This window comes from Rhinoderma darwinii, chromosome 7, assembly GCF_050947455.1.
Source record: "Rhinoderma darwinii isolate aRhiDar2 chromosome 7, aRhiDar2.hap1, whole genome shotgun sequence".
In the NCBI taxonomy this organism is placed as follows: Eukaryota; Metazoa; Chordata; class Amphibia; order Anura; family Rhinodermatidae; genus Rhinoderma; species Rhinoderma darwinii.
Window position 1 is genome coordinate 133,900,941 of NC_134693.1, and position 26,387 is coordinate 133,927,327.

Here is a 26,387-nt window from a genome sequence, read left to right on the forward strand (position 1 = left end):
CTGATTTACATTATAAAAAAAAAGTCACCCATAAAAACCAACATTTGAATCCCATGTCGTAGGACAGTTAAGCTCCTCCCCAAAAGGGGGTTTTAACATAAATTTGCATAAACCACACACCCATTGTGATCTGGTTTGCGGGACAATCTTGGTAAAAATGGAACTTTATGAGCAACCAATCAGATTCCAATGCAAATTACATTTTTGAAAATATAGGAATCCATCGTATTGGTTGCCGCAGTGTTGACGCGATTTTTCGATTAGATACAAATGATTCTACTATATTCATTCCTATGCAGACGTCCTCTAACAACGCCACGGGGCCGATCTGGTCGAATTTTTTAACATGGCGATTATGGTCGATTGATAACATCGGCTCCAGGTCATTTACATATACGAGCCAATTGTCCCGCAAAATCGCACCACAAAAGGGGTGTGGTTTATTCTAATTTCCAGAATAAATTTGCGATTCATAGCGTGTCAACCCACCCATAGGGATCATTGGGGCTTCACAAAATGTCGCTCATCAACTGTGACAATTTTTAGGACCCTCCCAATTAACCCAATATACATTAATAGGCCTCATACATATATATATATATAACCATGTCCTTGTTACCCATAGCAACCAATCAGACTTTATCTTTCCTTTTCTAAACTGCACTAGTAAATGTGGTCTGTTGCTAAGGGCAACTGTCATCTTACATATGAGGCTTATAGGGGGCGGGATTTATGTATAAACACTAACGCAAAAAGGGACGCCATTCTCCATAGTAACCAATCAGATCACAATTTTCGTTCTCTATCTTACCCCCCCCCCCCCAAAAAAAATCTTGCATCTGATTGGTTGCTATGGGCAACAGTCCACGATTTTATATTTTATCTGTAGTTTATTCCAGAATCGCAGCCAATGGTTGATCACAAGCGCAGAACAATATTTTCTTTGCAGTGGTTGACGGTCGTCTGAGCCAAATTCACGATTAATTCCGTCTTTCTTTCAGCGCTGCCATATTTACTGAAATCTGTTGGAGCAGACGCGGCTTCTATAAACTTATCCTGAGTGAAACAACACAACGTATTCCCCAGGTGGCTGAGAACTGCCCTGGTCCTGTCCACCATGCTGCCGGCCGTCATTATAATAACCGGTATGTCGCACTTATAATGAATTAGCTACATTTTCTTAAAGGATTTTTCCAGAAATTTCCAAAATCATAACCAAACTCAGGTCAGTGTTTATTAAAAATCCCACACAGGGTCGTGAAAACGATTGTATCCTTTGGGGCCCCAGGCTCTTACATAATAATGGGTCCCAAAGGTCCAGCAGAAGACAATCCCATTTGCAGGTGATTTTCGAGCCACTATGGGCCACTCGGGTCTATTTCTTATGGGATGAGCCACAAATAACCTGTCCTGTGTGTACAATGATGACTCCAAAGTCTACGATGGAACTAAAAGTGGGCGTTCACATGTTCTGTATAGATGGAGGGGGGACCTCAGAATTATTTGGTTGGCTCAGGGAACCCCAATCCAACACCGATCCTATATCTTACCTTATGTCTCAGGCTGTAACTATATCGATTTATATTAAACTCAAGTAGGAGGAGAAGTAAGCTACTTCCTCCTGCAGTGATGTCACCGCTGAACTATACTTCCAGGCTTGGACAACTCATGACCCATGCACAGGATAGCTCATCAGTATATGATCGGTGGAGGTCCAATACCCGGACCCCACATTGATCAGCTGCTCCGGCTGCCCCTAGGCACCGGATGTCCATGCTAGAAGGAGATGGCTCCGGTCACCAAATAGCGGCCAAGCTGCAGTACCGTATTCAAGTGAATAGGAGCAGAGTTGATGTTCTGTAGCACGGCCGCTATTCAGTGGTCGGAGCCATCTGCTTCCGGCGCCGACTCCTGCATACCCTGTATAACATCCGGAGGCAGCCGGAGCAGCTGATCGGTGCAGGGTCTGGGTGTCGGACCCCCACCGATCATATACTGATGACCTATCCTGTGGATAGGTTATCAGTTGTCCGTGACTAGACAACCCCTTTAAGAGAAAGAGACTGCACCAGTAAATATCCTTGAAAGTTTTCGAGTCGTTCTCGTCTGTCAAGCTGTTAAAAATTCTATTCTGCATTTTTTCTACATGATATTATTTGATTTTTTAAATTTAACATGAGCACCAGAAGTTCCGTAAAGAGTCGAAACATGTACAAAGATAAAAAGCATATAAGGCTATAGTAGGCGTACATAGAAAAAGAGGCGGTCGCACCCGTTTCCCAGGCTCCTGAATGGCAAATATATCACATTTAGGGCTTATTCACACGAACGTTGTTTCAATAGACCGTGTGAAGGGTACATTGAAAAATAGAACATGTCCTATTTTCTTCCGTTTTCACCGATCCCTCCATAGACTCAAGTCCATGAGGATCCAGGAAAACGTGTCCCACACGGGTGAAACTCGGATGTGAAAAATGGACGAGTTTCTCCACGCTCGCGTGAATAAGCCCTAAAACTGCAATTCTGCAGCAAGGACACCTCCCTATATAATGTGCAGATTTGTCATTTAGGGGTGAGGGTTGACATCCAATGCGGGAGCTGTAATGGCAGCCATATTGGTTGTCACCGTAGAAGCGTTCTTGAAACCTCTGATAAGTATTACTTAAAAGGATATGTCAGAAGATAACATTGTTAGGAGCCTATGAGTCGGTGTCACGTAGGATTCGTGGACCCACTGGGCCGTACCGCATTGGCGGTCTGGCAGCTGGCCAACAGGGCGCAGGTCACAGTCCATAGTTCGTATAGGGTACCTGTGGCAGCTCGGACAGTAGCAAGACAGGCTAGGCTGGGACTAGGCAGCAGGTAGACGTCAGGTGTGGTGTAGCAGGACAGGCGTGGTATACAGCACAGCACGCCTACAGCTCTGCACGGCACTTGACCAGGATAGCACGAGATACAGGAACGGGGAACACTAGGAGACCATTTGCTTAGACAAACTAGGATACGACAAACAACGCTCAGGCATGGAAGCCCCTCTTATAGTCCAGGGCACTCATGGGCTGATTTCACATTAAAGTCCTGTGCGCGCGCTGCCCTTTAAGAGTGGGCACGAGCGTGCGCACGCACCCTACGGGGCCGAGGTGAGTGGAAGTGAGCGCTGGCGTTTCCTGAGAAGGAGACTGGGGCCATCGCTCGCAGACCCATGGCTGCGGCCGTCAGGAGGTGAGTGAACCCGACGGCCCGCAGACAGGGACATGACAGTTGGTAGTCCCATCCATTACCAAAGGGGGCGTAACATTGCCAAACTCCCTTTACTATTGGATGGAGATTTCGGAAACTTTACGGTAGAGCCCTACTTTTGAAAACCCATAGGCATCATAGAGGCAGCCTGTGCAGATACTATGTGGCCCCTGTGGAACAGGGCCCCAGTTCAGACTGGCCTCAGTTTGGGAACAGACAAATTCCAAAGGATTGTGTAAACTTGCCCCCTCAGGTACCCTCAACGCTAAACAGACAAAAAAGGGCAAAATTGGCCAATCTTTCATGGAATGTGGGGGTTGAGAATCACCCGTTTCTACCATCCTAAAATAGGGGGTGCACCTTTTTGATTTATGCTATTCTCCCCCTTTTCTGAGCCTTTCTGCCTTTCGCCCCCAGGACACTCATATTTTGCTTATTTTACGCCCAGTTTAGCTTTTGCAAATACCAGTGGGATCGGCAGGCCTCCTAATCCTGGAACTTGGCGATCACAAGTTATTTTTTACTATATGGAAAATTGCAAAAACAACTTTTCTCTCTTTTTTTTCTTCTCCTGGACAATGGATAAAACTTTGCAGGAAGCCGCCATATCTCTTCCTGTGGTGAGGCTCATGACACAGGGAAAGGGGCTCCAAAAAGTGATTTATATAATATTGTTCCCAGAGGTTTGGAAAGAAAACACATCATTAGTGAGACACTTTCCACCCACCGGCGTCCCCGACCGCCGAGCATCTGCTTCTGGAGTTATGTGCGTTGTCTCCACACGTGATTTCTTCAGGATAATTGCCCAGCGCCGAATACTAAGAATAAAACCACATCAGTTCTCAGTTTACGAGCTGCAAAGTTTTCTTTCTTCTTTATGTTGTCATTTTTTTAAACCTTTTGTTTAGTTATATCCTGCAAATAGCAACGGAACTAATGCGATCAAGCCGTGTGCCACGAATTAGCGTCGTCAGATTGATGAAAGCCGATATCTGATTGGCTATAAAGGATTATGACCTCTTTCCCACTGGCAGCCATTTTAAAGGGGCGGTATGTGTTGCGGTCACGTTTGGTGCACCCCCTTCCCCGCTAAGCTACATCCTCCTGTTCTAGACACTTTTTTAATGTGTCCAGTGAGTGGCAAATATCTGTTCTTAAATTAGTCTAAAATTAATAGCGCCTAAATTAATAGAATATACTATAGGGTTTGTTCAGGGTTAAAAAAAAACATGACTGCATTCTCCTAGAAACAGCACCACACCTGCCCATGGGTTGTGTCTAGTATTGCAACTCATCTCCATTTAAATGCTGTGGCTGAGCTGCAATACCACCGACAAAAGCAGCAATGTTAGTCTAATTCTAATCAACCCCTTTAACTGACATGCACAGTAACATGAACTTGTATTACTTACCTTGTCCTGATGCTAAGTTAGGCTTTATTCAGACGAACGGAAATTCCGTCCGTGCAACGCGCGTGATTTTCACGCGCGTCGCACGGACCTATATTAGTCTGTGGGGCAGTGCGGACATGTGCGTGATTTTTACTCCGCGTGAGTGCGCTGAAAAAAAGTCACGACATGTCCGTTCTTTCGCCGTTTTGCGCGAATCACGCACCCATTGTAGTCGATGGGTGCGTGAAAACCACGCATGCCGCACGGAAGCACTTCCGTGCGAACTGCGTGATTCGCGCAACAGCTGTGAAAAGGATGAATGTAAACAGAAAAGCACCACGTGCTTTTCTGTTTACAAACATCCAAATGGAGTGTCATAATGATGGCGGCTGCGTGAAAACCACGCAGCCGCGCACCATATGCTGCTGCCACACGGAGCTGTCAAGTGGTTTTTGCGCGCGCAAAAACGCCACGCTCGTGTGAACCCAGCCTTACAGACTGTATTATACTTCAGAGCTGCAGTCACAATTATGCAGACTTCAAAGCTGAAATATCCTAGTATTCTCTGCTGGTTCAGTGTCTGCACAGGGCTTTCTCTGCTGATTTTCATTTTGATGTCGTTCTTACACCAGACACACTGTATAGTAATCGGATGTCAAGGATACTAACTCCCCCATTGCATAATAGGAGCAGGCTCAGGATCAGTACAAGATGAGTAATGTAATGTATGTACACAGTGACTCCACCAGCAGAATAGTGAGTGCAGCTCTGGAGTATAATACAGGCTGTAACTCAGGATCAGTACAGGATAAGTAATGTAATGTATGTACACAGTGACTCCACAAGCAGAATAGTGTGTGCAGCTCTGGAGTATAATACAGGATGTAACTCAGAATCAGTACAGGATAAGTAATGTAATGTATGTACACAGTGACTCCACAAGCAGAATAGTGAGCGCAGCTCTGCAGTATAATACAGGATATAACTCAGGATCAGTACAGGATAAGTAATGTAATGTATGTACACAGTGACTCCACCAGCAGAATAGTGAGTGCAGCTCTGGAGTATAATACAGGATGTAACTCAGGATCAGTACAGGATAAGTAATGTAATGTATGTACACAGTGACTCCACCAGCAGAATAGTGAGTGCAGCTCTGGAGTATAATACAGGATGTAACTCAGGATCAGTACAGGATAAGTAATGTAATGTTTGTACACAGTGACTCCACCAGCAGAATAGTGAGTGCAGCTCTGGAGTATAATACAGGCTGTAACTCAGGATCAGTACAGGATAAGTAATGTAATGTATGTACACAGTGACTCCACCAGCAGAATAGTGAGTGCAGCTCTGGAGTATAATACAGGCTGTAACTCAGGATAAGTAATGTAATGTATGTACACAGTGACTCCACCAGCAATAATAAACACAAATAGCAATTTTTATACCCAGACAAGGTCTGTTACCGGTTCCCAGGGGCCATGGAAGAGGCACAGGGATCACCACATTCTTGGCTTTGATGGAAGCTGGCACAGGTGTTTGAATGAGACTGGGAACCAGTTAAATACCTCATTAAAAGAGACAAAAAGATGTAAGGTTTTGCTCCAGTCCAGGCATGCAGCTCTGCAGGGGGATATTCTGTACATAACAGTACATTGTATGCACACTATTTCTCAATGCAGTTTTCACAACATTGGAGGTAAGATGAAGATGGAGGTCTAGAGATATCTGCAACACGTCTAGATTTCAGAGTCTATTGTACTTGTTCTAAACTTCCAATGCCGAATTGTTATGGGAAACCATATGCAGAAAATTCTGCCAGGCTGCTTGGAGAGTTTCATGACCATTGGACGATTTCACGCCTAGTCCGGCAGAGGACTATTGCGCCAGATTATAAATGTCTGGATTCAACGAATTAGGCTCAATCATAATGATTATCCAATTGATATGGAATGACTGCTGACCAACTACTCTCTCCCTCTCAGTACAGCGGAGATCTCGCTCTGAGCGGTGGCATACCTCGAAGAAGAAACTGGGTCCCCATGATTGTACCCGGGTTTGCCACCCAGTACAGAAGGGCCTGGTGTTTATTTTCCCCTTCCACGCCCTTTCAACCACCCACGGGCCAATTCTCCACCACCTTGTTCGCTTAGGCTATGTTTACAACTTCGTTGTGGCTTCCATTCAAAACGGATCCCAAAGGCGCCTGACAGACCCCATTAACTTATAATGGAGTCCGTCATTTTGACGGCAAGAATAGCGCTATATGCTGCACTATTCTTGTTGTTAAATTTGACAGAAACCATGACAGAAGCTCCGGCGTAGATGTGGACAGAGCCTAATACTGTAGTTCCTCTGCATAGGGGAGTCACCATCCAATCGCAAATGGGATAGAACCAACCAACGCCGGACCCCCAATCTCCAAGGGCCCTATCGCAACTGCATGGCCTGCCTCTATCATACATACGACATTGGTTTTTGAGTCATTTGATATAGAATTGTTGCTATATATACACTGCCTAACTACTGACTTTTGTATGAGGTTGTCAGGCAGCGTGTCCCTAGCAACCAGTCTGTGCCACATGATTTAGGTCCCTTGGTGCCTGTTTCTAGCAATGCCCCTGGCCAGCTGTGATGTCAGTCATCTTATGTTGTAGGTTGACTAGTCTAATGTATTGAAATGGTGAACGTGGATTGAGTAATGGCGTTTCCTCGCCGCCGCACGTGATGTGTAGATCCATTGATTTAACAATTGCTGTTTTTCTTGAAGGAGGTGAGACTCGCTCAGTTCCCCCACGTAAATGCTTCTTCTGTGTCTCAGCTCCCTCCACCTACTGAAGGAACAGTGTACACAACCAGACCCCCTCCCCGATATAGAGAAACAAACCGCTCCTTGTGCCGTCTCCGCTGACGTTCACTTTTTTCTCCAAATTAGAGAATTGCATTAGAAAGGTAAATTCTGTGATATATTGTTTATCGCCTCAGAATAAGAAGACTTTGTGTAAAACTGGCCGCAACTAATGAGGACATCCTCCAGAGGTTAAATCATGGGGCCCATAGCAAATTTGGGGTCCCCTCGGCCAAGGTTTTACTCACATGCATACATCTGCACACACATATACGTACATCATAGATGCCAACTTTCAAGAACTGCCTTCAGGGCGAATTCTAATGAAGCGCATGGATCCTACCCTCAAATACTTGACAGACACATTACCCCCTTATTAATGTCACATCACTAACAGAGCCATGGTGCCTCCATATACAATACCAGCCTGACTCAGCCCCCATAAAAATTGTCAACCAGGGAGTGCCCCAGTATACAGCGCTCCCTTAGAAATTGCCAGTTAGATAGTGCCTCAATTACAAGCGCCAGAGAACTCCATAAACATACCCGGCCAGTACCCCCATAAACAGTGCCACAGTGCCCCTATTAATAGTTTCATTTAGAGTGTGCCCATAAACATTGTCATCCAGGGTCGACATAAACAGTGCTAGAGTGCCCCATTAATTCGTACTATCCAGAGAGTGCCCCATAAAGATTGCCATCCAGACAGTGCCCCAAAAACAATGTTGGAGTGCCTCTGTAAATCCTGCCAGTGTGCCCCCAACAACAGTGCCAGCCAGAATGTGCTCGAAAATAGCGCCAGTCATAGAGTGTCCCAAAAAACAGTGCCGGAATGACCCTGGTAATCTACGCCAGAGTGCCCTCACTAATAGTGCCTGCCATAGAGGCTCCTAATAAACATTGTGAGAGTGCCCATGTAAACAACGCCAGAATGCCCCCAGTAACTGTGCCAGCCATTGATTCTTTCATATGCCACCTCCACTCCTGGCGCTATTCTCCAGTCAAAAAGACTCCCGGCTTTGCAGAAGACTTACCTGCCTGGAGTCTATGGGGGTTTTCTCTTTTTTGGGGACCCCAGTCCTGAGATACACAGACACACAAAGCTCCATATATAAATAGGTAAATATACATATAAATATACAGTACAGATATATATATACACCGATACAGACCCCCAGCAGTAACATCTCCTATATCTCAATGATACATCAGAAGATGTTTAACGGTGCAAATACCCTTGACCAGTCTATTATACATCAGTGACTTCCGGACGTCTCTGTTTCTCCGATCGTTTCAGAGCTGCGGTGCGGAGGACGGGATCTTAGTAAAGTCTGTCCTGCTGCTATAATAAGACACATCATCTGTTAATGGCTCCTAAATAAGCATTGAACTATAAATGTATGAGTCCGATCAGTGCTTATTACGCAAACCTTACAAAAATCACAGCTGGTCTACAACCTGTGGCTTTCCAGCTGTTGTAAAACTACAACTCCCAGCATGCCCTGACAGCCGCAGGTGATGACATCATAAAAGAATGTATGAGTTTAGAAGCAAGGGTCATCTTTTCCTAGAAAAAGCGCCACACTTGTACGTGGACTTGGTCCTGTATTGTAGTATTCAAGTGGATGAGTCTGAGCTGCAATACCAGACACGGCCCGTAGACAAGTGTGGCGATGTTTCTAGTTTTCCAATCTCATGTCACAAATAGGGACAGAGAGTCAGGGACTGTTACATCTGATAGTATGAAGAATCTTACAAATGACATTGTGTTTATAAAAGTTTAATGACATCACTGATGACATCACTGATGACATCATAGGTGTGATATCTTAGCTGTTGAGTGTCCGAAACAGAGATGGAGTCTCATGGCCTTAAAACAACGACATAATTTGGACAATTACACCTGTTGGCATAGAGAGGAGCATAACGTGTTCCCATTACTGTTCTAGCAATACAAAAAAAAAATTCTGAGATTTTTTTTTGGAATGTTGGGGGTCCTGAAACGGGAATTCCAAATCTGTAAAGCATTTCCTTCAAGCATTCCCATAATCCAGCATAGTCCTTACTTCCACCTTCCCATGTATTAGGGTGCGTGCCAAACCAGCAGGCGTTCTGGACTATCCAGTGGCAGATTATTGGAATATTCCTGGTAACACCGGACTATAGTTCTGTTATATTTATCTTGACAGAACTATAAAGTAGATCCGGACTGATATAAGTGACATATAGAAATGATAAAGGATATAAAGCGCGTTATCCTGGGGGTCTGAATACAGATGCGGCTCGCGATAACATTACAGAACGCGCTGGCACCGAAGTCCCATTCTTCCCATCGTATGGATGCCATGAACAATTATATCCCTGTTCCGCAGCCCTTGCAGCTGGAGTAACATTGCGCCAGGCTACATATTTGTACTGTAACATCATTTTCCTGATATCACTAAATTATAATAGTATTACGGTTTAGTCAGGAGGAATGTGCTGGGTTTGGATCTAGTCATAGGGTTGGCTGCCCCCATCTATCCAGCTGCTGCTGAACGCTATCCCCCATGATGCTCAGCGAGCCTGGTTTATTAAAGGGGCACGCAGATCTAAAGTTATAATAGTGCAGCAGCGTTATAATAGCAGCGGTTGATTATAAGTCACATATATGGAAGTTACGGCATGTGGAGGATTTTCCGTACTGCAGATATGTGACAAAATGTTGCGATTATGGGGGCAGGGATTTTTTTGCACATCCTGATTATCATCCAATTGAAGAACACTACATTTAGCCTCTCCCCAGCAAGAAATGGCTGATAACAGTGGACAATAGATTGCGTTCAACTGCACAACAAATGCAGATCAATGTAATAAGTCTTTCTGAAGCCTTCCCTGAATCAAAGCATAAGGGTGATTTTGTGAAACACTTGACACGGTCTTTGTTCCCATCGTATGACTTGCGATCTTCATTTTAACTTTTACACCTGATGATGGATAATAGAGCGGAGATTTGGTAACTAGTCTTCTATATCTCAGCTTCTTAAAATATAAATTGTCCAACAATTGAAAATCTAGGAGGTAGTGTTTTTACCTGCCCGTTTCAGTAAGTGACCATGCTCTTTGTGTGTGAACAATTGAAAATCAAATAATATCTACATGTCCCAATAAAAAATTGAATGTATAATTTCACCTGGTTCTTACAGGAAACAGACAACAGTTTGTCGACAGACACACCCCCCTTACAGTTTAGCCAAACTCCTAATATACAATTATCTCTGCTGCACTTTGGTCACTGTATGGTGGTATTATATGAGCATTGTATGGTGGTATTATATGAGCATTGTATGGTGGTATTATATGAGCACTGTATGGTGGTATTATATGAGCATTGTATGGTGGTATTATATGAGCAGTGTATGGTGGTATTATATGAGCACTGTATGGTGGTATTATATGAGCACTGTATGGTGGTAATATTTGAGCACTGTATGGTGGTATTATATGAGCACTGTATGGTGGTATTATATGAGCATTGTATGGTGGTATTATATGAGCACTGTATGGTGGTATTATATGAGCACTGTATGGTGGTATTATATGAGCATTGTATGGTGGTATTATATGAGCATTGTATGGTGGTATTATATGAGCACTGTATGGTGGTATTATATGAGCACTGTATGGTGGTATTATTTGAGCCTTGTATAGTGGTATTATATGAGCACTGTATGGGGGTATTATATGAGCACTGTATGGTGGTATTATATGAGCACTGTATGGTGGTATTATTTGAGCCTTGTATAGTGGTATTATATGAGCACTGTATGGTGGTATTATATGAGAACTGTATGGTGGTATTATATGAGCACTGTATGGTGGTATTATATGAGCATTGTATGGTGGTATTATATGAGCACTGTATGGTGGTATTATATGAGCACTGTATGGTGGTATTATTTGAGCCTTGTATAGTGGTATTATATGAGCACTGTATGGGGGTATTATATGAGCACTCTATGGGGGTATTATTTGAGCACTGTATGATGATATTATTTGAGCACTGTATGGTGGTATTATTTGAGCACTGTATGGTGGTATTATTTGAGCACTGTATGGTGGTATTATTTGAGCACTGTATGGGGGTATTATTTGAGCACTGTATGGTGGTATTATTTGAGCACTGTATGGTGGTATTATTTGAGCACTGTATGGTGGTATTATATGAGCACTGTATGTTGGTATTATATGAGCACTGTATGGGGGTATTATTTGAGCACTGTATGGTGGTATTATATGAGCACTGTATGGGGGTATTATATGAGCATTGTATGGTGGTATTAGTTGAGCACTGTATGGTGGTATTATTTGAGCACTGTATGGTGGTATTGTTTGAGCACTGTATGGTGGTAATATTTGAGCACTGTATGGTGGTAATATTTGAGCACTGTATGGTGGTATTATTTGAGCACTGTATGGTGGTATTATACGAGCACTGTATGGTGGTATTATTTGAGCACTGTATGTTGGTATTATAGGAGCCCTATATGGGGGTATTATATGAGCACTATATGGTGGTATTATATGAGCACTGTATGGGGGTATTGTGTGGCACTGCTATTTACTATACAGTATAATATTTTTGCAGTGTATGGTGGTGGTGGTGGTGGCAGCACTGTATAGCATTGGTATGTAAACAGGACCTGTCACCTCCTCTGACATGTCTATTTTAGTGAATACTTGTATTCCCCATGAAATAACAAGTCTGGAACATCTTTTCTTAGAACATCTTTTCTTATGAATACATTAACAAACGGCCTTTACCATTCCCTTTTTACAAAGGGGTGTGTCCCTACAGTCTCACTCTGTCTGCACTGATTGGAGAATGTCAGTCTGTGTAGGGACACACCCCCGACTGGTGACAATTTATTCATAAAGTTCTAGGAGGAATAACAGAGGAACGGTACAACGTATAGTTCTAAGAAAAGATGCTCCAGAATTGTTATTTCATGATGAACATAATTATTTACTTAAATACGCATGTCAGGAGAGGTGACAGGTCCTCTTTAAGCAACTTTATGGTACAATTATTTGTACTTTGCATAACAGGACATCATATGGAGGGGCGCCAACAGGGGGTACGATACAAGGGACCATCTAACATAAGGCCGTTTTTGGTAGGGGGTTAGCTTTGGCTGCTTAGAAATTCAGATTCTCTATGTTTGTTCTGCAGGTCCCATCAGGAGATCCCGACAGTTTTGACAGTCCTGCAGATTAAAATCAGCTTGTTCAGTTTATAAAGGAAGAGCTTGTAATACAAATAATAATAATAAAAAAATTATAATTAGTGATTGTTAGTTAAGCAATTCTCTAATATTATGTATAAAGTGGTTACAAACTGGATCTTCACTATCAGGAAGACCAGCATAACATATACAATTTATTATCCCTACTAGTTGGGACACTCGGTGCGGACTCCGCTAGTTTCTCCAGCATCTCCAGATACAAGGACACAATGTGCGTATAGATCAGTCATCAGTCAGCCTAGGGCGCATTTATTATTTAAAGGGTTTCTCCATTATTCTCTGCTTCATGCAACATGGCGGTAGTGACAGCTGTACTCATTGAAGGGCACGCACTTGTACCAGCCGTCCTGCTGAAAGATTATGCCACCCCATATAATTGGGTTCCATTATCCTTAGTATATTTAAAAAAAATTGCTCCACCATCGTTTTGCTGAATTGGGCCTTTTGAACAGCCGGGTGAATAGCAAATGACATGAGAATGAGTGGAGGTAAAACCCAGTCATTCTCACCTCGAATTCTCTTAAGGCTCCTGCACACGGCCATATTACGTATCTGTGCGTTGTAAGGATCTGTAATACAGCGCCCATAGCCTATTATGGGCCCGTACTGTAACGCCATGTGCCTCTGACTTCAAATAAATGGCGCAATGCTCATCATCATGCTGTATTATGAAGGTATACTTAGTTGAGACCATCACTACTAGTGATGAACAAGTAATTTTTCCCTTGTAGGGTAAATTGAACGAAGCCTTATTCTGATCAACCTGGGTTAAAAAGGTTGTCCCATCAGCACAGTTCCTTTTCTAAATAAAGACCTGCTGATTGCCGCTGACCCGGCAGCTGAAACCCACAGCGATCAACTGTTATTGCAGGCAGAAGCTACAAGTGACCGCACATTTTTCCTGCAGCGGCCACTACAGGAGAAAAGTGGTATTCCATGGAACCTATTCAAATCAATGGTCGTGCTGAGTCCTCCTGAGAAGTAGCTGCTCTTTGTAGTGACTCTGGCTAATAGATGACGTCCTTATATCCTATTAGTGGTTGTCATAATGGATGTATATATAACCATATATCATAGTAGAAGTGAAAAAAAAAAAATCTGCAAAAAATTGATTTGGAAGAGGCGCGCTTATGCAAAAATGGATTATAAAATAGCATTTTATTGAACGGTATTTTATAAGGGCGCACGACCAGCATGTATACAGGGCAGATGTGAAATGCTTGGAAAGTTGGCATGTTCAGCCGTTGACGAAATCTGTTGTAGGTCGACTGAAAGCGCAAAAGAACTCAACAGGAAATCACCGTTCATGCTTATTATTCCAAATAACAGTAACAAAAGATGTTATTAAAAGATAAGCAGCGGAGGCCGGGATTGGCTGTAGACCTGCATTGTGCTTCCCGTAGCACTGCGCCATGAGAGACGAAAGACACGGGAAGGGCGCCAGAGCTTCTGGTGGAGGAAATGGAGTTTTACAAGCAAACCATTAACCCTTTCATTGCCCGCAGTGTCCAGTTCTGAAAAGAAAGTGACTGTGAAATCATAAAGTTATGTTATAACTAGAGGTAAAAAAAAAATGTGGCCTCGTTGGTAACAGGCGAGTAGCTATAGGTAGAAGTTGCCCCCGGGCCCTGAAGTTATTCTGCCTCACTAAATGGCACATGATAGGTGGGGGGCCCTGGTAAGGATTTTTCATTGAGGCCCATGAGCTTCAGGTTATGTCTGATTTGGAATATCAACCAATCACCGTTTCCATTTTTCCAGTACAATTTAGACAAGAAAATCTGAACTCTGATGGGTTGCTATAGGCAACAAGGCTTCTTTGGGACGGCTTTGAGACATGAGGTCCGCAGTCCACAGCAGTGGTTTCCAACCTGTGGCAAAACCAAAATTCCCAACTGGGAGTTGTCGTTTCACAGCAGCTGGAGATCCCTGATCAACAGAGTTTAGTGGTCAATCAGCCAAATGAGCAAGAATTGGATTATTTACAACACTCCGAGCCTTATAAAGAGATATTGGGAATTTTGGATCGTTGGGCAATTTAGAAATCACTTTTTGCTAGAAGGTTCCCCGAAAATAATGTGATCACTGGGTGTCCTGCTGGTTGGCCTACAAGTGACCTGGAAGCAGGTACTCGATTCTCCTGCAGCGCCTCCGCAGGTGAAACAAAATATTACACTGTCCATTGAAATAGGCTATCTTTTTAAAATCATGGATGTGTTGATGATCTTTGTAGCTGTTCTCCACTCTGGCAAATTGATGGAGGTCCCAAATTAAGGACTTCCATCAAAATATGGTATGTAAAAATGGGTTTTCTTTATCAGACATCCCGTTTAAGGGAAATTTGAGTCTCAAAATATTCAGAATTTATCAGCAAAAATAATTTGCATTGGCAACAGCAAAGAGTTCGGGGCTCTGATCTGCCGGATTTATAGACCTCCGGCATTGCCATGTGGAGACGTACACTGCACAATATTGAGTTTGATATCGAGAAAATAGTGACAGGTCCTCTTTAAGCGGATTAGCTGTCCTAGAACTACAAGTCCCAGCTACCAGCCTTTTACCAGGGTGAATGGAGCTGCAGCGAATAATGTCACCCCCTTAAAGGGTTACGGAGCGGTGTCATTAAACCTGTCCACTGTGAGTCAGATGGTGGGAGCGCAGAGGGATTTTCCAGCTGGAATGTGGGAGTGATGACTCTGGAAAATATAATATATGACAGGATCAAAATTCTTCCTCTGAAATGATTAGATGGGAAATGCAGCAAAAAGTAAATTGTCCGGGCAGGGATGTCGTCCTGCAGGGAGGTGGCACAGAAATTTTTACATGGGAGATATAGGGGGCCGGTGCACAGGGGCCCTGCCTGGGGATGCAGTGGTTAAATATATACACATTCTACCGAGGTGTCGCTGGGTCGCTCTATGTGGGTATTTTTGGAGAGACAGGAATGAACATGGTTCGCTTTTATTTTTATGAGACGGTTTGAGAACATATTCAGATATTTTCTGGACACGTCATGGCAGAGTCTATAATAGGATGGAGCAGGTGCCAGTGAGGAGGACGCGAGTATTCTAACCGGGTGACCAGGGAAATGATTCTTATACAAGACTATATGAAGAATTACTAATCCCCAAATATATAAGTAAAGGTTTGTTAAAGCTGAAACGTTCCCTCTCCCTCCCTGCAGAGTCTCTGTAAATGTCCAGAAACCTCCACAGTCACCAAAGAATTGTAATAGTAGACAAAAAGGAGGGGGAGGAGGGAGATGCAGCTGCAGGATCTCTTCCTCAGTGTATGTGTGAGACTGCATGCGGTGAAAGAGGAGGAGCAGCAGGAATTATATCATTTGTGGTTCAATTCCTCACCATTTTCAACATCTCTGCTTACTGTCAGTTAATTGGAACATTCTTGTTTATATTTAAAGACTGAAAACCTGTACAGACCTAAGGCCTCGTTCAGACATGACGGAAAAAGTTATGCAGCTTCGTAGCAAATTTGACAGTGAAAATCGACTGTAAAATTCACGGGAATGCACTCATCTCTCCAGCTGCTAAATCCACGTGTGAATAGGAGTTTTGTTAAACCCCATTCACGAGCAGTGTACTGATAACAAATTGCGGATTTGAGGTGCAGAATTTGCCCCGTCTGAACTTGGCCTTATACTTCTCACAGCTGAGAGTTTGCTACAATTGTAACCGGGAAGTCACAGTCATATGAGGCCATTTAAAAACAGCTCCATGAAAAATGTAGCAATTCCTGGCAATTCTCTCATTCTTTGATAACACATTCACTTTTCTATAGGCTGCGAATATTCCATCAATTTGACGATTACAAAATTCACGTAAATGGGGAAAAAATGTAAACAGATTTCAAGGAATGCTTCATTACATGGGAATTTTGCTACAGATTTTAGGCTTTTACCACAGTATAAAATATCTACTTAGAACTCTACCTTGTGTGGTTCATCTGTTATTCCTCCTGGAAATGTATGAATAATTTGCCAACTGGGTGTTATCATTACACCTGTCAATAGGGGACATTCCGACACACTCTGACATAGTCCAATCAATGCTGACAGTCTATAGAGACACGCCCTATTGACAAAAGGAATGGTAACACCCAGTTGTCAATTTATTCATTCATTTCCAGGAGGAATAACAGAGGAACAACACAAGGAACATTTTTAAGCTACGTAAAGATGCTCCAGGAATGTTTTTTTATGGAATATATCGGCATTTACTAAAACAGACATGTCAAGAGAGGTAACGGGTCCTCTTTAAAGAAAATTTCCAGGCTCCCCGCCTTACTGAGGCTCTATTCTCTTAGTATATGTGTAGCAGTTTACTGACAATCTTCTTTATCTCACTAGTGGTTTTGTTTCTTGTAGTTTATAAACATCCTTTCTGTAATGCAAGTTAGCTCTCCATGCACTGACTTCCTGGTGAGTAAGCAGGCAGCGTTGTAGTGTAAAGCATGGGGGAGGGACAGAGCAAAAGCATTAGGTGGATTTTAGACTACCTTAGAGCCCCACTAGACAATGAAGCTAAGCTGGAGCCACTGATCCTAGCTGTTCCCTAATAGAGTAGGGATAAAAAGTGCCAACAGAAAAATAAAAGGCCAGTAAGTATAAAGAGTACTGACAATTTTTAGGATCACTGAAACTCCACTTTAAACTACTCTGCGATATGCAAAATGGCAGAATATGGTGCAAAGTTATGACAGATATCATGTATATTAACACCCTTGTGACACGGTTGAATTTTCTTGTAGTGCTGGCGGTGGGAGTATTTTCCCAGAATCCCGAGCAGCCCCATGGCTGTTCTCAAGGCAGCTGCTATCCTGCCACCGGGGACCTACTTGTAGGACGGCCAGATAAACTGAAGGCTACGTCAACCTGTGGACTGCACAGAGCACAACCCTACTGTATTGTGAGTCATCTTCAGGTGGGTGATGCCAGAAGACCCTGCAAACAAAATGTGCAATTCATTTACAAGGATCAATGAAGCCAAAAATATTGATTATATTATATAAAACGTCTGTGTAATCCAGTGTCGCTATCACGGTTTTTAAACAGGTCACGTAATTGGTTCTTTTGTCTCATATACTGTAAGTTAAAAGGGAAACCCCTTTCCATAGGGTGTATGGAACTGAACATGAGGGGAGTGGGGGACTCAATGTGAACATGTATTACTTGGTCACCCATTTATTTGGCGCCATGTAATACTTCATTTGTGTGGTCGTCTATAGCCTCCACCAGCTCTTCCCTACAGGATCTGTATTTAGGAAAGGGGTTGTCCAGATGGTACTAATTTAACATAAATCATGCAAAAAGGTCTCAACACATTTTTCATAAAATTGTAGTCATGTGGTGGTCTAGGGTAGTGGATGGGTTAATGCCAGCTTCCCTGGTGGTCTAGGGTAGTGGATGGGATGATGCCAGCTTCCCTGGTGGTCTAGGGTAGTAGATGGGTTAATGCCAGCTTCCCTGGTGGTCTAGGGTAGTGGATGGGTAATGACAGCTTCCCTGGTGGTCTAGGGTAGTGGATGGGTAATGCCAGCTTCCCTGGTCTTCTAGGGAAGTGGATGGGTTAATGCCAGCTTCCCTGGTGGTCTAGGGTAGTAGATGGGATGATGACTGCTTCCCTGGTGGTCTAGAGTAGTGGATGGGTTAATGCCAGCTCCACTGGTGGTCTAGGGTAGTGGATGGGTTAATGCCAGCTTCCCTGGTGGTCTAGGGTAGTGGATGGGTAATGCCAGCTTCTCTGGTGGTCTAGGGTAGTGGATGGGTTAATGCCAGCTTCCCTCGTGGTCTAGGGTAGTGGATGGGTAATGCCAGCTTTCTAGTGGTCTAGGGTAGTGGATGGGTTAATGACAGCTTTCCTAGTGGTCCAGGGTAGTAGATGGGTTAATGCCAGCTTCCCTGGTGGTCTAGGGTAGTGGATGGTTTAATGCCAGCTTTCCTAGTGGTCTTGGGTAGTAAATGGGTTAATGCTGGCATCCCTGATGGTCTAGGGTAGTAGTTGGGTTAATGCCTGTTTGCTTTATGGTGTAGGATAGTGGACAGGATATGACAGCTTCCCTGGTGGTCTGGGATAGTGAAAGGGTTAATACCGGCTTTCCTGGTGGGCTAGGTAAGGAGGGGTAGATACCTGACATCTGGTGGTTTGCTTTTCTGTAAGCGATGTCTCCTATCTCTGGAGGACTGCAATGGAGGACTGTGACAGCCACCCAGTTCCCCCTATGAGCGCTTCATGAGATGCTGGTATAGGACCCCACACACATTTAAAGGGCCAGCACCTGAAGACATGTGACATAAGCATAAAAAAATGGCGTATATGGGATACAATAATAAAGCAATAATCTGCACTGACCGCGGATTAGTATAATTTGATCATAAAATTTGATAACTTTCTACATAAATACTTACATTTTCATTGTATTTACCAGGATGAGAAGAAGTGTTTTGTCTGCGACTCACGGAGACCTTACAACCGACTGACCAATCCCATCAGTCATCGTATCGAAAATGTCGTTACCACATTTGCTGAAGACAGGAAGAAAGCTTGGTGGCAATCTGAGAACGGTAATCCAACCACTAAACTCATAAATTCTCTTTTTTGCATTCTCCTCTAGCACAATGCCAGCACACTCATCTGAAACACTCTGTGCTGCTGGGTACCCTGCCCCATCCACGTGTTGACACCTTGTTCCCCTCCTTACATCAAGACACTGCCCCGTCACATGCAGCCCTGTCCATCAGATCACATGAGAGGACAAGTCACTGCTGTCCACAAGATCAACACACTCCCCTCCTAAAATACTCTGTGCTGCTGTGAACCTTGTGGTGGTCTTATTTTCTACATGCTTTTTCTCGTTTAACGACTAGAAACACAAGGCTGTAAATTAAAGTGTCCATAGGGGTAGTCACCCAGCTGTCCACGGATCCTGAATGACTTATCTCTATTGTCATTTAATGTAAACCTCCATGATAATGCAGATTTATATGCCATTCAGGGTGCACGGAAAGCTGGGTGACTTTCTCTATGGGCACTGAAATGGCTGTAATCCACAATACTAATCAAAAGCTGTATGCAGTGTCTGTCGGGGACATTACCCATAATGCTTTGTTTGAGAAAGGCCTGTAAATGGGCCTCCCTACAAAATCCCGCTAAGCTCCCATCCACTTCTTCTTTTCTTCCTTTTCCTCATTAAAATCGTTTAATTTAATTACATATATTCTTCTTTGGGATTAAAGCTGTAAACGAGAAAAAAGGACTGGAAGTCTTTGAGGATTTCACCAGCTAATCCCAGCAGCTTTTTATCTGCGGCCCTATTAAAATTCCTCTATTTTATTCTGAACAATTTACATCCCCCGGACTCATGGGAGGGGTACAAATGAGTCCTTTGGAAGAATATATCAATCGTTCCACAGGAAACCCTGACTCATATCTCCGATATTCACGTCCAAGTCACCAAAAGTAAACAGTCCGGGCATATTGTTAGAAGACCTTTCATAGGGACTGTTCACATTACATTTTTGGTCTATATTTAACGTAGAAAAAGCTCTCGTATTCTATAAACTGAGGTTGTGAACAGATCCTAACAGCGGCCTCCATCACCCATAGACGGTACACGTTTAATGGATACGTCATGAACTCTGTGACATATACGTTATATACGGATACCATTATAGCCTATGGGTGATGGAGGCCGCTGTTAGGCATCTGTTTAACGTATCGGTCACCCACAGACTATTTTGGATTCCGTTTACCGGATACGTCACGATAAACGATTGAAAAGCTCATGACGGATCCGTTTAACAGATACATGTGACAGATGTCATACAGCGGCATCCGTCACCCATAGGCTCCCATGTTAAAAAAAAAGTAGACGTTTATGTGTTTTTGCTGAACCCTGCGGGATGGAGTAGCGTAGTGTATACCGTTTTTGTTTTTGCAGTATACTGGACGTATACCGGCCAGAGAGACGCCAAAAGGTCGCTCATTTGGCCTTTGTCTGGCAATGGAGCCCTATGGACAAGCGTTTAGCACGTACGATGGAAACTCTCCTGACGTACACAATAAACGTAGGGCCAATATGTGATGTGAACAGCCCCTAAGTTATGTCTGTTACTGGGAAAGCTGGGTGACAGGCAATATGGCCGCCGTAATGTTACCAAGTTTTCCTAGAATCCCGAGTTGCAAATCTGCCTAGTTGTGCAGCAATGCGTGACAAATGTTTCAGAAAGGCATGGTCTTCCTCGAGGGCCACAAATAGAAAGAGAGGGCCCTACAGTCAAAATCAAAACATACTGGCGCTCAGGGTGTAGCTATAGCGGGTGCAGAGGTAGCACCCGGGCCCTGGAGCCTGAGGGGGCCCAAAAGCCCCTCAGCCGCATAAGAAGACCCCATTATTATAAATGATATATGATAGGTTGTTATAGATTTTGCATTAGGGCCCCGGAGCTTCATGTTACACCTCTGTGGGGCTGGTTTATTCGAGCACATCGTGGGCCAAGAGGGCCTGGTTCTTGTTTGACCCCTTTAACCTATGCCCTGTAGGAGAGGAGGAAGATTTAACCCTTTGGGATGTTCTGACTATGGTACTATAGTTTGGAGCAGAGTGCCCCCATAGATAGTGCCAATGACCGAGTGCCCCCATAAACAGTGCCATTAACCGAGTGCTCTTTTAAACAGTACCCCCCCAACAGTTCTCCAAAAGCAGTGCCCCAGGCAGAGTGAGCCCCCATAAAATGAACATTTACCTCCTCATTCCGGCGCCTCTTCTATCCCCCAATAACATATGAGCGGTCAACAAGAGGCCAAGTACGTGTCACGTCCTCACCTGGGTCTGGTCTCTGTCAGCAGAAGTCTTCGCAGGGGAATTGTTTAATTCGGCCGAGTAGTCAGTTGTCAAGTGAGAAGCTTGCCTGCCCATTTGGGCGTTCGGGAAATCTCCCACTTTTTCCGGAAGACTCAAATAGGCCACACCCCCACACGCGCTCCCTAGTTGTAGTTAACCCCCATCCGGGGTGTAAGTGGGCTCATGCGAGTCTCGGTTGGTGTCCTGTCTACTCCGCCCCCTGCTTGACAAATGTAGCGCAGGTTTACCCATGGCCCCACCAGCTCAGTGGGCCCTGGTACTAATGCTGGCACTGCATCGTGGCATGAAAAACTGCCCGGTTTGCCCCCCCTGAACACTAACTTTGCTCCAGATCTGCTCCAAACAACAGACTGCACCACGTTTTATAACAGTGGCCGTGTAAGTATGAAGAGATATATCACTTGTGTTTGGCTTTTTACCAAGTAGAAAGTTCAAGCAGAGAAAATCGTGTTATTACGTGTGGGGGGGGGGGGACAGGTGGGAGATAACAGAACATTTCTCCTGAGAATCTGGTGCCAGCACATTAGCGGTTCTGCATAGCTCTGCTGTATGAGCGGCTGCCGCCTGGCTCCGATGTAAGAAGCTGCTCGGTAAATGCTCAGCAGCTCATGTTTCAAAAGGGAAAATGTGGGTATTAATGCGACAAAATAAACATATACATACACATAGAGCTGATCATGTGATCACAAGACGTAAGCTTAAAGCGCCTATTTCCTTCCTGGGTGGCGATCTCCTTAAAGGGGTTGTGCCGACTGCACGACTCCTCCTCTCAAACAAGCGGCCCCATTGATCAGCTGATCGACGCAGGTCTGGTTGGTGATTTCCAGGAAAAGCTTCAGGTGGCTGCATATTTCACCTTTTATAATGTAATATTATATGGCGCCTATACTAATGCATGGCTGGCCGTGTAATACATGGTCGCATTCTGTCCATGTCCCTTCTATAATGTCCATTATGTAGGGCATATCGACATGGGTTGTCCAGTTGGGATACAGACATGATGAGATAGTTGTCGGCAGAAATGTATGATTCTGTTCTATTTTTCCCAGTTGTCAGCCATTTTGCCTGCTGGCTCAGTGTCTGCGCAGTTTGCTCCCGGATAGTCTAAGCTTTACACCCGGGACTATACAGAAATCTGATATCTGAAACACTAACTGCCCCTCCTGCATTATAGGAGCTTAGCTAACCTGTTAGGGGCGTGTCTGTTGACAAGGTTGTTATCTGCTTCCAGTAGCAACCAGCAGAATTATGAATACAGCTCTGGAGTATAATACAGGCAATAACTCAGGATCAGTGCGAGATAAGTAATGGAGTATATTTACAAAGTTGCTCAACTTTTTTGGTAGATTAATTCTATACATAAATGTTAAAACGGTGTACAAAAATAGACGTACACTTTAAGTGGTTAACATGAAGCGCAGACGGATTTGTCATTCAGCCGTCTAGTAGAGCTGGGTGACAATCTAAGGCCTAATTCACACAAGCGTTGCGCACCTCGGACGTGAAAAATGATAGTTTTTCACGTCCGAGGTGCATCCGTGCCCGGCGCTGCGGGACGCGATGTCACGCATCCCCCATAGTTGAGAGTATATGGAGGGATGCATGATAAGAACGGACATGTCCTATTTTCCCACGGACCCTTCACGCGGTCCGTTGAAACAACGGGTGTGTGAACAGCTACATTGAATTACATAGGTCCGTGGGACGGCCGCTGTTTCAACGGCCGTCCCACGGACGTTTAACACGTTCGTGTGAATCAGGCCTTAGTGTGAGCTATTACGGCAGAAATACATATAACCCGGAAACGGCAACACAGAATTTTAACAAAATGGAGAAGAGGGCAATGATCTGTAATGAATCTTTTTTTAGTCCTAGAGGTGCAGACAAGGGAATACGTACCATAGAAGTAGCCCATGCGACTGCGAAGGGGCCCAAAGGCCCTAGATGGGGTCATCCTCTTTAGTACTAGGTGGGGAGAATCTGTGCAGGACCCCTTTCCCCAGAGGGGACAAGGGGGCTCAGAGAATTGGAATGTGTCATGGAACTACCAGTGGGGAAGGCAAAACAAAGACCTGACAATTGTGACCTGGGTGGCAAAACCTGGCACCATAATGGATGCTTCATTTTGGTTTTTATGGGACCCCTTCTCCTCTATGTATAACACTGGGTGCAGATACAGCCGGCCCGTCCACATTTAGGGTATGTGCACACACACTAATTACGTCCGTAATTGACGGACGTATTTCGGCCGCAAGTACCGGACCGAACACAGTTGCAGGGAGCCGGGCTCCTAGCATCATAGTTATGTACGATGCTAGGAGTCCCTGCCTCGCTGCAGGACAACTGTCCCGTACTGTAATCATGTTTTCAGTACGGGACAGTTGTCCTGCAGCGAGGCAGGGACTCCTAGCATCGTACATAAGTATGATGCTAGGAGCCCGGCTCCCTGCACTGTGTTCGGTCCGGTACTTGCGGCCGAAATACGTCCGTCAATTACGGACGTAATTAGTGTGTGTGCACATACCCTTACTGTATTCTGAATCCAGACTTATTAATGTCCTGAGAGGGTTTAAGCCGTTCCTAAAACTATTGAAGTCCATCCAGGAGAATATTGAGATCACTGATACTTAATCTTTGCTTTTCATTATTATCAATTCAAGTTCAAAGGGAAAACACTTTGAAGTATTTGTTATTTTCAGTGGAATTCTGTCTGAGAGATCTGGGCACTAACATTGGGGCAGTGACTTAACATGTGCCAACCCAGAGCAAATACAGGGCGGGCATGACAGCGTGCTGCAGATAAAAGCGTACATAGGAGACCATAGCAAAGATAGAAATGAACCCACCATTATGGTGCTGGGTTTTGCCACCTTGGACAGAAGTGCCTGGTATTTCTTTCACCCGTCACCCTCTTTCCATGATCTTTGCGCCCATTCCCACCGCCTTTGTTTGCTAACAATACAGTTCTTCCGGAGAAGGGAGTCCTGGATAGGTTCTCGCCACCCAATTGCAAAATGGATACCAGGGCCTCTCTCTCCAAGGGCCCCATAGCAGCTGTACGGTCCTTGTTTATAGGGTATTTGGTCTCTAAAATGTAAATCTTGAGTCGTCCTAGTTTTGATCAGGGGCTTCTCAGTTATATCTGTTTATGGGAAAGCTGAGTGACAACCAATATGGCCACCATGCTCCTACAGGGGTCGTCTCCAGCTTTCTTTTAGGCCCCATGCACTCGTCCGTAGATTTCATCCGTAATTACGGACCGCAATTACTGACCCATTCATTTCTATGGCTGATGGACACCTTCCCGTATATTTACAGGAAGGTGTCCGGGCCGTAGAAAGCCAACAATATCAAAACCGTTAGGGTCTGACTCCTGGCACCCCTGCCAATCAGTTTACTGAGCGCCATGGCCCCTTTAATGTTTCCACGACACAGTGCCATGCATTTGGTAGTGGCTGTGCCTAGTACTGCAGGTGATATTGATGGCCTATCCTAAGGATATTATCCTTTTATTATTATGACCCTGATCCTATCAACATTATGTCCCAGAAACCCCTCTAAGTATATTCAAAAGTTAATTTTTTCCATTTTGGGACCATAGACATTTTTTTTTTACAACCTGGAAAACCCCTTTAAGAAATAATTCCACTGTCAATGATATCACTATTTCTAGAGCTACCCAGAGACATTGGATTTCTGTTGGTGGATCTCAACATTTTCATCAGGATCAGTGAATAATCTATATACTCGAGGCCTGGTAGACCCAAATCTGAGCGGCTTCCATAGGGGGAAACCAAGAAGGACTGGTTGTCATTTACCTCCTCTTGCTCCTCCAATATACAATGGAGGAAGTGCCTGGCAGCCGCTCATCTGGGGGTTGGGGGTGATCGTCTTGGGGTGATGGTTATTATATCATGACGCATCACGTACATCCATTGTCTCCTTCATACAGGTGTCTCTGATGTCAGCATTCAGTTAGATCTGGAAGCCGAGTTTCACTTCACTCATCTCATCATGACCTTCAAGGTAAATATAATATCAATGAAATGTTGAGCACGGACCTGATGTACCACATTGGGGCCCTCGTCATTGCCGACCAATCCCATAGACTTGACTTGACATCATTCTAAAGTGTTATTACTGTTTGTCATATTTGTGATTTTTAGACTTTCAGACCGGCGGCCATGTTAGTTGAGCGATCCTCGGATTTTGGTCGGAGTTGGCAGGTTTACAGATATTTTGCTTATGACTGTGCATCCGTCTTCTCGAATATTTCACGCAGCATCCAAAAAAAGGGGGACGATGTGATCTGTGAATCTCGGTATTCTGAAATCGAACCGTCCAATGAAGGAGAGGTAAGAATTGATAGAAAGAAAGTCACAGCCAGGCCTCCTTCACCCGGGGCAAAGATTCAGTCTGCTGCCGTAGCCCTGTATCTATATAATCTGGCCAATACACTGTCTCTCGGTGGAGCCCCCACGGCACCCAGCACCCGCCAGACCCCTCCAGCTACGTCCCTGAGAAAGTAAAATCGGAAGTAAACATGGTTGTATCATGGCTCCAAACAACCTCTAAGTTGTATGACGTCATATGACATCACTCATAGAGCCCTATGTGGCTTTGCTGTAGCTCCGCATTACTTCTAGGAGAAAAAATTCCATAATACAGCGCCAGACGGAGCACCATATGGCGGCACGCGGAGCGCCTACGGATGCGTAGTCTGCTGTCTCCTGTACATTAGAC

At 44.3% G+C, this 26,387-nt stretch overlaps 1 protein-coding gene across 2 annotated transcripts in view; it reads left to right on the plus strand.

Moving 5' to 3' along the window:
• LOC142656801 (laminin subunit beta-2-like) overlaps positions 1 to 26,387 on the plus strand; it is a 67,292-nt gene that overhangs the window by 2,013 nt on the left and 38,892 nt on the right. For both annotated transcript variants that reach the window (XM_075831713.1, XM_075831714.1), the window contains exons 2-6: positions 1,002 to 1,145; positions 17,532 to 17,704; positions 19,209 to 19,344; positions 25,597 to 25,670; positions 25,811 to 25,999. In XM_075831713.1, the coding sequence (XP_075687828.1) occupies positions 1,118 to 1,145; positions 17,532 to 17,704; positions 19,209 to 19,344; positions 25,597 to 25,670; positions 25,811 to 25,999 (600 nt within the window). In that variant the 5' untranslated portion in view covers positions 1,002 to 1,117. The remainder of the gene's footprint in view (positions 1 to 1,001; positions 1,146 to 17,531; positions 17,705 to 19,208; positions 19,345 to 25,596; positions 25,671 to 25,810; positions 26,000 to 26,387) is intronic.